At 38.0% G+C, this 12,120-nt stretch overlaps 1 protein-coding gene across 2 annotated transcripts in view; it reads right to left on the bottom strand.

Moving 5' to 3' along the window:
• The window catches only part of LOC135771685 (uncharacterized), a 175,090-nt gene that overhangs the window by 31,813 nt on the left and 131,157 nt on the right, over positions 1 to 12,120 (bottom strand). The window contains exon 1 of one of the 2 annotated variants that reach the window (XM_065282039.2): positions 2,137 to 2,376. The exons of the other annotated variant lie outside the window; for it this stretch is intronic. Within the exon in view, the coding sequence (XP_065138111.2) occupies positions 2,137 to 2,371 (235 nt within the window). The 5' untranslated portion in view covers positions 2,372 to 2,376. Of the gene's footprint in view, positions 1 to 2,136; positions 2,377 to 12,120 lie in introns of those variants that run through there. 2 annotated transcript variants of the gene reach the window in all.

The raw sequence follows: 12,120 nt of genomic DNA, 5'->3' as shown, positions 1-12,120 counted from the left end.
ATGCAATATAAAAGGAATACACAGTATGATTATATGCTTTAGAATGTAGTGAAATTTTTTTAGTAAACTACATTTTTTCTTTATATGTTTATAAGTTATATGTTAATATAACTTGGGGTACATCATCTTAAAAGTTAACTGAATGTGGTGGCTGTGCTTCAGCCTTCAACCCGGTAAGTGAACAGCAAGATGAATGCGAGTTTAAAAGGCTACTAATAAGCATACAAAAAAAATTTATTTAGCATTTTTATTTCACACAAGCATTCATTCATGGCTGTTAAGTTCATGAAAAGCTATGTTGTTACTGAGACAGTATTTGATGAATCAATTTACGTGACTCTGTGAGTTTCTCAATTTCTTAGCCAAGCTGCATAGATTGCTTTTCAGGCATTAAAGGTGCTCTAAGCGAATTGAAGCGTTTTAGACCATAAAACATTTTTTGTTACATACCGGAAACATCTCCTCACTATCTGCTTGCTGCCTGTCCGCTGATCAAACTGTAAAAAAAACGCGATCTCTGTAGACAGCCCAGGCTTCACAAACGGCAATATCAACATACTGGCCAAACCTAGCATCACAAAACAAAACAAAGTATTCCAGCCAATAAACGACAAATAGGGCTGTCACGGTTATGCAATTTGGCTGACGGTTAATTGACTAATAACTTGTGACGGTTATTACGATTAATTGCCTGTTTTAGGGATTTGATGGTTATGACGATTAATTGTCTGTTTTGTTTCTTTGACATTTAATTCCCATAATTTTTTTTGTTCATGAAATAATTTTCACACATTTTTGTGATTATTTAAATTAAATCTTTTGCTAGGTTTACCTGGCAGTAGGGGTGGGCGATAAACCGGTAGACAAAATTAACCGGTAGAAATTTGTCAACCGGTAGAGATTTTGGACTATCGTTTCTATCGAGGTTACGTGCCCACGTCACGCTCCTGTGCGTGTGGTCGCGAAAACGTAACGTTTGTACACGTATTTAAGCACTGCAGTTTAAAAACAAGTTATTTAAGCCATTGAAACACAGACAACAGATCTGTATGCGTGCGTTCTTTCTGTGTGTCAGGAGCGGACAAGTCGCGCAACCGCTGCTCTTTCTGTCTGTGAGGAGCGCGCAAGTCGCGCGACCTCTGCTTATTAAGCTCGTGAGCATTTTTCCCGCTTTATTGGCCTTAAATACACATATGCGTCAAAATTCCCGTCTTTGCAAGCATCATCATAAACACGACCAGTAAGGTCTTAAGAGAAAGTAAACAGCTAAAAGAGAAAGCGCATGTGTAACAGTGTATTGGATCCGGACTTTGGTCTTAAAGGGGAAGTTACCTAATTTTGCTCCTGTCTGTCACTCGTGTTAATCAAACAGGATTGAGAAAAAAAAATCTCTCACTGCTCCTGATTAAATCACTTTTCTACCTTAAATAAAAATATATATAGGCCTATACATACATGCATAATTATTTATTATCATTCTTATTGACTGTGTATCTTCAGAGAGCTTGAGTTTTGTTTGTTTTTATCTTCTTTCTATGCTTGTATATGTTTTTTGTGAGAATTATGAACATTTCTATGGTATTAAAGATTTAAACCTTATTAAAACATAAAAAACTCTACCGTGATACATATCGTTATCATGATATAAAATTAATCCTATCGTGATAGAAGATTTTGGTCATATCGCCCACCCCTACCTGGCAGTAAATATTAATACACAACACATATTTAAAAGTAATCTGACACAGTCTCGTTTATACAGGTGCTGCAGCTCCCCCTTGTGTTTTTTTTAGAGAGATGTGCAATCATTGCGGTGATCTGAAATCTGAAACAAACAAATTCAATGGGACAGACAGAAGCCTCACAAATTTTATCAAAAATATCAAAAAATGTGTTCTGAAAACAATCGGAGCACTTGGAGTTTAGGACAACACAGAAGTAAGTGATTTTGGGGTGAACTAACCCTTTAAGCCTACATGCCTATTCCTTAATAAGTATTAAAGATATTCTAAACACCTTTCACATTTTATTAGTACTTACACTTTTTGGTCTTTTAATTAGTTAATTTGTGACTGAAAACCCAAAACAGGTGCTCACATGACAGTTAAAAACACAACAATAATTAAGGAGACATACCTGATGGGATAAAATCATCAACTTCCTCAGTACGATCTTCCTCTTCTGAGGGTTCAGTTTTGATTTCTGTGGGTTCAGTTTTGATTTCTGTCGGTTCAGTTTTGATTTCTGTGGGTTCAGTTTTGATTTCTGTGGGTTCAGGTTTGATTTCTGTGGGTTCAGTTTTGATTTCTGTGGGTTCAGTTTTAATCTTCATCATGAGGTTCGTGCAGTCGATGAGTTTAACTGAACACATCTTCAGTTTGGTCTGCAGGATCTGCTGCTGTTCTTCAGCGTTACAGACAGACTCTGTGGAGGTTTGATCCTCCTGTAAGCTCTGTTTACTGTCACACACTGTAGTGTCCTGAGTGTCTGTGGGCTTTGACTCAGTATAACAGAGTAAAGTCAAACTGAGATCGGAGTCCTGTGTGTGTCTGGATTTCTCTTCAGAGAGTTTAGAGTCCAGCAGTGGCTGTGGTGTGCGGCTCTGATCTCTGCTCATCCACACTGAATCCAGACTCCCATCATCAGTCACATACACTGAAGATTCACAACAATCCACATCCTGACAACACAAAACACACAGACAGTAAGATTAAAAATGATTTGATGTTGTATGATTCAGGTAAATGATGTTTAAGCTGTACAAACCTCTCGATTCATTGCTAAATATTCTCTTGACCTCAGCTTTGTCTCCAGTAACGCCACCTCTTTCTTCAGCTGAGAGATTTCTGTGATGAAATCATCAATATATCCAGCATGGACAGATCAGTTCATACTGATTTACAGCACAACACATCATCAACGTCTCAACACTTAAATACACAGAGACAAGACTCTGTTAAAACTCAACGAAACACGCAAGAGAGAAAAACACTGAGGATACACAAACACATCACACACACGCACGCTCTTTCTTTCTTCTTCTTCTTCTTCTTTTCCAGTTTATTGGCAACCGCACTTAACAGTGCATTACTGCCATCTTCAGGTAGCATGGAGCTTGGACCAGAAACCTTTCTTTCTCTTAACCTTTCTAACCCCCTCCCAAGTAAATTAAAAAAAAAAAAAAAAAAAACAACTACAACAACACTTTACTTTCCCTGATTCTCTCTATACTTCATCCACTACTTAATTCTATAATCCTATCCATATTTAATCCTACACTCTTTTCATTAAACCAGTACTATTCAAAAACTGAAACAACACATCAACCGTACTACTTCCTATACCTAGATCTAATATATTCTTTACTGTTAATTCTTTCCCTTCATTGTTCCACACTCCTTCTCTTAACACTTTCCTTTCTTCATCATATCCCTTACAACTCATAATCACATGTTCTACTGTTTCACTCTGTCCACATTTCTCACACAAACCTGTTGGGTGCTTAGCTATTAAATGCAATGTTTTATTCAAACCTGTATGCACCACTCTCAATCTCGTAAATATACTTTCCTCTCTTCTATTTCTTCCTCTTTTCCTACCTTTTCCCACTTTCTCTTGTATTGCATATAAATGTCTTCCTCTACTCTCATTATCCCAATATTGTTGCCACTTTTCAATCACTTTCTCTTTTATTACTGATTTTATTTCTTTTATACTATGTGGTAACTCAATTTCTATCCTCTCATCATCTACTGCTTGCTTACGCTCTTTCTTTCTTTCTTTAGTGAGTTTATCTGCGGACTAAAGAGCTGCAGCGCCTCCTGCTGTACTGGAGAGAGAAGACTCTCACTGCTTTACAATGGATTTAGTAAAACAAGTATATACGTCTCAATTATGGCCAAAAATCATCACAAACTATTGTATAAAGTAATGACTAAATGAAAAGAAGGGGTGGGAAAATAATTGCTAAAGAATAAGGACAGAACATCATGCGTTAAAACTTATAAATATAGGACATCATAGGACCCTGCTGAAAAAAAACACAATAAAACCATTACAGAAAATTCTAATGGTTTCCATTAAAATACCAATAGGAACCATTAGCTTTTACCATTAAAACCACTACACTGTAGTGTGTTTTGGGCCATATTTCATAAGAGCCAATAAAAATCCCAATACATTTCCTGTAATGTTTTATTGTTTTTTTCAGCAGGGGATAAAGAGATATGCTCAGATTAAAAATAAAAAATTGTACAAACTTTTCACAACGTTGTATTTTCATTGTAATTAATGTTGCAGTACAACATTTTAAAAACCACACTCTACATAACGAAAAAAAGGACGTTTTATAAATGTTGTAAAATACCTAATTAGTAAATTTTCTTTAGGTAGTAAAAGAACATAAATCATAAAAATCTGTTCACTGTGAAAACAAAACCAGACCAAAATGCAACATTTGTGATATGTTTTCTTTAGCTGTTAAACCTTGAAATAAGACTTTTTTGACGTGTTACTTTGTATGTCAGCCCACCAAGAAAATGCCCTGTATGCCTGATTACCAATCCAGCCCTGCCTACCATTATAAAACAAAACACAAATAAAGCTGAGATATATTTAAACAAATGTGTTGTATTTTGGTATGTTCATGACATTCTTTAAACTTCTTATTCCAACATTATGAAAACGTTTTGGAAACCTTTTTAGTGAAGACCAAAAGACTTGGATTTTTTCAAGCTGTAGCCTTTATTGCAGAAAGCGATCTTCAAATCAGAGCATAGAGTCCAGGTGCTGCAGTCACCAAGTCTGACTTACAGCCCTACTGTCACACTCAGAGACAGAAAGTAGACTGAAGGTAAGTGATATAATACTTTATTGGAACACACACTAAAGTAGAGAAACAATAGGTGAGTAAATGGGATATGTAAAGTTTCCGGAATGCACATAGCTGTAAAATAACAATGTCTCTATTGCAGGAGGTGATCGGAGGATTCCCGGAGGGTAAACAAGGAGGAGAAGGTAAGTCCAAGGTGAGTAGTATGGGTGAGTCTTGGTGTCTATAAGTGATGAGACCAGATAAGGAGTGAAGATATTTAAAGGGGTATGGTGATGGGAAACAGGTAAAAATTTAGGGGAGAGGGAATGAGTTGGAGGAGTGACTGATGATGTTGATGGGATCCTGACAGTACTCCCTCCTCCCGAGGCGGCTTTTGACGGCTGTTGAGAGCGGGGAATACGGCCGCAAGGTCTACCTCGGGGCATGGGAGCCGGATGATCATGGTGATCGGAGTGAAACTGAATGAAGAGAGTGGGATCCAAGATGTGCTCAATGGGCACCCACGAGCATTCCCTTTGGGCCGTAGTCCTCCCAGTCCACTAAGGATTCCACTCGAGGACCTCGCCGCCGGGAGTCCATGATGTTGCGGACTCGGTAGATGGGCTCCTCTACCGCAGGAACGGGAAGTGGAGGCACAGCTGTTGTGTCAGGATCTGTGGATGAAGGAGAAACAGGGTCAGTGAAGGATTTTAGTAGGGAGACATGAAAGGAAGGTGAGATCCTGTATTCGGGTGGTAAGTTGAGTCTGTAGGTGACTTTATTCAGCTGCCTCTGTACAGTGAAGGGGCCAATTAAGCGAGGACTCAACTTATGGCAAGGCTGGCCGAGGCAGATATCCTTGGTGGAGAGCCAAACCTTCGGGCCAGGTTGGAACTCATGGGGTCGGAGCGATGTCGGTTGGCTTGATCTTGATGTCTCCGCACAGCCTGCTGGAGATGCACGAAAGCTGAGTCTCAAACCCCCTCGCTCTGATGAAACCAATAGTCCACAGCTGGAACCGTGAGGGCTCACCTGACCAGGGGAAAAGAGGAGGTTGATAATCGAGATAGCATTGGAAAGGTGTGAGCCCAGTGGTGGATTGTGGCAGGGAGTTTTGGGCATATTCTCCAGCTGTCTTGGTACTGGTGACAGCAAGTACGGAGGAAGCGACCGAGCTCAGTCTGACTGTTAGTCTGGGGATGATATCCAGATGACAAACTGATAGTGACCCCCAGGAGTTTAAAGAAGAGTTGTCAGACTTTAGAGATAAATTGGGTTCCTCTATCTGAGACAATATTCTCTGGGATGCTGAAGTTGCGAAATACATGGTTAAAGAAGGCTTCGGTGGTTTCAAAGTTTGTAGGGAGTTTGGGCAAGATTATGAGTTTGCACCCCTTGGAAAATCTGTCAACCACTACTAAGACAGGTACAGTTTTGGGACTGATGATGTTGATGGGATCCTGACACCTACATTGCATTTATACGTATTTTCGGGGGCCTAAATGGAAAACAAAGCACTTAACTTTTAAAAAATTGAACATCAAAATATTGAAAGGAAGTAACCATGCCACTCCCAATCCTTCAGTTTCACCAACCCTTAATCCCATCAACATTACCATCTCACCCACTGTCTCACTCAGACCATTTAATTATCATAGAAATGGGTTCACACCTTAAGGGCTCGTTATAGTTGTGCGTAGGTCCAATGGCGTAGCCGCGATGGCGTAAGTTCTGTGTCGGTTTTCATTTATACTTTTGCGTTGTTGTCCGCGTCGACGTGCAAACAAATGCGCAAACCGCTGGCAGTATCCACGCGTGTAACCACAGTAGCAGCACGACCGTCAATGAAGAAGAAGCTTGGCAAGTTAACCCACAAAGAAGAAACAGCAACTTCTTGTGTATGATTTGAGAAGGCCAGCAATGATGGAAGTAAATAAACAGCGAGTTTTGTTGCAGTTTGAGTTAAATCACTCCTCAACTTTGTTTTTACCATCGCAAAAGGAAATACCTATGACGCAGTTTTTTTACCTGACGGGAGGGGTTCTGGTGGCCCAATTACGGCGCTTGCAGTCCGTGTAGAACTGACGCGCTGTTAACCACGATGTAGAGCTTACGCGCGACTATAAATTGGGCTTTAAGCTTACCATTCACCTTTGACTCAGACTCTTGGCCCAAGCATAAACAAATGGCCACCAACTTAAGAAGGACTTTATACAACAATATATCTGTATAATGCTGTTTACAATCATCATTTGTTTCATAGAGACAAGCTCTTAGTGCCCCTCTAGCGGAATGTATATGACACACGAGGAAGTGCTGGAAAGTGCTAATAAGTTCAGTTGGTGGCAGTAATCAGTAGGCAGTGATGCACAAGAAGTTTGCGTCAATCCTATGTTGCAGATAGTTATAGTTTAATTGTGTGCGTGCATCTAAATGTAAGTTTATATGTTACATGGTTAATTTTACTTATGTATTTTGATTATTTTGATTATGTTTTGGCTTTCTTAAGAGCATATTATATGTACACCATTATTAGGCAACTATTAGTGTGCAGAATTATTATGCAACTAAATGAAAAACAAAGATTTTCCCATCTCACTTGTTTATTTTCACCTGTTAAAGTGAGAATAATAAACAACCTATACATTTAAAAATGAAAATTTCTAAAAAAAAATTCAATGACCAATATAGCCACCATTTTTTTTCGATAACAGTCACATGCCTTCCATTCAGTCAGTTTCTTAATCTGGTCAGAATCAACATTTTGTGCAGCCACAACCACAGCTTCCCAGACACTGTTCAGAGAGGTATACTGTTTACCTTCACTGTAATGTCCTGCTTAAGAAGAGCCCAGAAGTTCTCAATAGGTTTTAAGTCAGGTGCAGAAGGGGGCCAAGTTTTTCATCTTTAAGGCCTTTACTGGCCAGCGTGAAGTGAAGTCTTCTTGAAAGATGTAGACTTTATACCACTGCTTGAAGAAAGTATCTTCTTACACTACAGGCAGGCACAGACAGGTATTATTAAAGATGAGCTAGTTGGACCTTTTTGGGTTGAAAATGGAAATAAAAAACAACTCTCTGACCTACTGCCATTATTTAGAAGATAGTTTCTTAAAGCAGGTGTAGCTACTGGGTCACGACTCTGTGGTTCGCGACCTCCTCTAGCTGCCATCAAACAGAGCTTTCGGTCCAAAACCACTAGCAATGATCTGACTAGCACACTCTTTTATCCTTTCTCACCACAATGATCATATTTAATGTTTACTTTTTTTAACATTCGTAAGCTTTTGGACAGAAACCACAAACTTACCCACATTTGTCAAAATCCGTGAAATCCTGTGAACTCTTCCTCCCACGCAGAGCATGCGTGACCTAGACAATCTTATATGTGACTTGAGAACCGCTGAGACATTAGGAGATGGAAATTTAGCATCAGAATAAAATGTTCGAACGTTATGATTATTTGAAAGAAACTCTCTGCCCCTGTTTTATACCGATTTGTTAACAATTTATCATTTAACAACGCATATCTGAATTTAATCTACACAAGATGTTTTTATCGTTTTGCTACTGAAATCTCAGTTTTCTTTAGATTCATAGTTTAATGTTTGTAACTGTTGGGACAGAAGGAGTTACGAACGTTAGTGAATGTTTCCATTGCATTGTGGTGGATTATACTTTCAGTGTTAGTTGTAGTATTTTACCAAAATTCAGGATTTTAGGAAGTAAAATAAATGACTTAGGAAAAACCCTGATGCACGGTCTCCCCCTGACATCCCCAATTTCTGGGGACGGTAATAAAATAGTCTCATTACACGATAATGCCAAGGCTTAGTGGGATAAAATTAACTTTATTATTTCTTACATCTATTCAGATTCAGATTGTTTATGATGAAATGGAACGGATTTGACTGAAATTAGGACATATAATGCTGGCCCGAGAATTTTCGGTTTCTGTTGCATCACCCCACCTCTATAATGGCTGTATGGGTGCACTGGAACAATCCTTTCTAAAATGCATTAAACTTTCCTTTACAAAGATGTGAAACTCACCGAGTGGTCAGGGGTGTTCACTGATATGCTCACACAAAAGTCACTGCAAAAGATGCTTTCCAACAGGTGTTATACCATTCGTTGTAAACTTGTGGACCTATTTTTCCAAACACCTCACACCCGTATATTCTTCCGTTAAGAGCTTGAATAATAGATACTCCAGCCCAGTTGGTGGCGATAAACCACCTTTGCCAATTGCAAGAATACAAACAACGTTCCCGGCGCGGAGTAATACTGTACCTCACAGCACATCTAATACAATTTAATGGAGTTGGACAAAAACTACGATAAAACCTGTTGGAAAGCATCTTTTGCAGTGATTTTTGCGTGAGCATACCAGTGAACACCCCTGACCACTCAGTGAGTTTCACGTCTTTGTAAATGAAAGTTTAATGCATTTTAGGAAGGATTGGTCCAGTGCACCTATGCAGCCATTGTAGAAGTGGGATGGGGGGTGATACAACAAACACCCAAAAATTCTCGTTCCAGCATCATATGTCCAAATTTCAGTCAAAACCGTTCTATTTCATCATAAACAATCTGAAAACAGGGCTTTAAGTGTAAAATACCGAACTTGTCCTTTAACAGACTTTGTGGATTGTGTGTGCATGCAACTGATTGTAAGTATTTTCTGGATATTAGTGAATAATATATTGTTAAGAGATATAGAAGTAGCCCAGCTAACAAAAACACGTAACTGTTATGTAACAACAAAATTACCTCCCTTGGACACAACAGTTACTTTGCCAGTAAGTTATGAAATTACCAAAATAGTACAAATTTATTACATAACTGGAACGTGCTTTGTTATCTCGCAACGTTAGGAAACCGTACTGGCGACGTGGTAATTTGGTACTATAATGGTAATGACATTTCCTCCCTAGGATGTACCAGTTAACAATTTTTGGTTCCCAAAACGTTTTCCTAACATTAGTTTTTTGTTCTAAAAATGTTCCCCTAACGTTAGTTTTTGGTTTCCATAATGTTATTTTTAAGGTTTGTTTTTGGTTAGCCAGGAGAGTTTTCTTTACAGAAATATAATGTTATTTTTAGGTTAGTTTACATTCCCCTAACATTATGATAACATTAGAATAACAATAGGAGAACGTTATTTTTAGGTTAGTTTAATGATTTTCTGCTAAGAATAAATAACAACAAAGTACTTTAAACGTAGTTCATTTATGTATCAAGCAAAATAAACAACACATAGTTTATCTAGGAAACCAAAACATTTGTTATTTTCGACGAGGTATTTGTTTAAGAGTTCAGCTTAGTCAGACAATTTAAAAAACTAAAACCGGAAGTAAAGTTCGGACCAGTGGCGTATCACGTCACCGCACGGTGTGTCCAATGAAATAGTCTATACAGAAAAGGATGCATATGTGTAGCCTTCGCACTCTCAAGAAGGTATCCATGAAATTGTAAAACACCTTGTTTCTCAATATACGCTCTTCAGCGATCTTGCATACTTGTGCTCTCGCTCCACGTCATTATTAACCGTCAAAGTTCAATTCCAATTCTCAAGAACGCAAGTACAGATGATGCATAAAATTACCTGGATGTGTCCTTTATATTGAGGATACATCGAGTGCAGACTTGCGCTATGAAATCGGTTTATGCCCCAGAAGTCATTGCAGCAAAACGAAGCGAAGGAAGGAAGTGCTACGCACACCTGTTTTTAACGCCGTCGAGCGCACGAGAGTGAGAAGCTGGTTAAAGTAAACGTTTGTTTTTAAACATTTAAAGTATTAAATACATAAAAAAATGCTAATTTGATATTGAAATGTATGTTTTATTGGCATAGAACAACTAATCTTAATTGAGTTTCTTATTTTAGATTATATTATTTTTTTACCTGGTACCTGAAATATTTACGTATTTGCCATTAAAAAAATAAAAATAATGTATGTAATAATGCAGATAATGGTATGTTTGTCACTTTATGAATGTTGCGATGTTGAATCTGGGGAGGTCAGGTTACCAACAGGAAGATCGCAAAGATCTCAATTCTCACAAATGCGTTCTGTGTTCTCGCGACCTTGTGAGTTTGTTCTTCCAAGGTCGCCTGGCAAGACCGATCTCCACGAGAACGCAAGTCTGTTCTTTGCGTTCTTGGAATTGAGAAACAGCCCTAGATCCTCTACTATTCCCTGTGGAAACCGGAAGTGTGACCTCTGACCTATTTCTGAATTATCTGACTTTCTGCGTTTTGCATTTTAGAATACTGAATTTGGTCGTCTACATTTTATTATTTATCTTGCAAAACTGAATTGTAAATATCTTTACAAATACGGCAATATTCAGTTTTATTAACTTCTTACACTCTGAGGCTATTTTGGGGATTTCCGCCTGGATTTGGCCTACCCAATTTCAAAAGCTTATCATACCCACAAGCAGAGGTGCACATACAAAAGTTTGGTATCATTTTACAGGAAACCCTTTGAAATTACATAAAACACTGTTAAAAGTGCTCAACATGGTTGTATGTGTTGTCAGTCCTCTAATAAACACAAAAATAAATAGGCGCTTTTTGATGTTTTTTTTCTAAAGTCTGTATTTAAAAGTGTGTAACTCTGGCCCTGAGTGGTAACGAAGCCTGCAGACAGTTTTGTTTGATTCCAGCAATTGCCAGCTTACAGAGGAAAAAGGAATTTTTTCTCTATCATAATAAATGCAAAAGTTATTTTACTCCAACTGATGGGAGGAATAATACGCTTATGGTGTACAATTTCTGCCAAAAAATATTTGAAGTGCTACCATAACCACATACAGTGGAATAAATGCAATTTCTTTATATCATTTTGCAGAAAACCCTTTGAAGTTACATAAAAAGCTGCTGTTTGTGACAAATATTGTTATTTATGTTGTTTTTCATATGATAAAACACCAAATTTTCCTTTTTATGTTGTAAATACTGTCTTTGATAGTGTATAACTCTGGTTCTGTGTGCTCTAGCAGACTGCAGACAGTTCTGGTTGTTACCAGCAGCAGACAGTAAACACCCAAAAAAAGAATGAACTCTTTATCATGTCGCATTCAAAAGATATTCTTATTTTACTGAAGGGTGCGAAAATACATTTTTCATATAAATATTAATTTTTTGTTTTGCACATATAATAAATAGCAAGGGATTATATATGCACACAACCAAAGAAAATGCTGTGAATGGACTCATTGTTTAGAGTAGGACCTAAGATAAAAGATGGTGTATCATTTGTGGCTATATGTGCTATCTGAGGCAGTTCACACTCAAGT

Source organism: Paramisgurnus dabryanus, chromosome 8, assembly GCF_030506205.2.
Source record: "Paramisgurnus dabryanus chromosome 8, PD_genome_1.1, whole genome shotgun sequence".
NCBI classification, from domain to species: Eukaryota; Metazoa; Chordata; class Actinopteri; order Cypriniformes; family Cobitidae; genus Paramisgurnus; species Paramisgurnus dabryanus.
The sequence above is the reverse complement of the archived record's forward strand: the minus strand, read 5'-3'. Positions and strand labels throughout refer to the sequence as shown.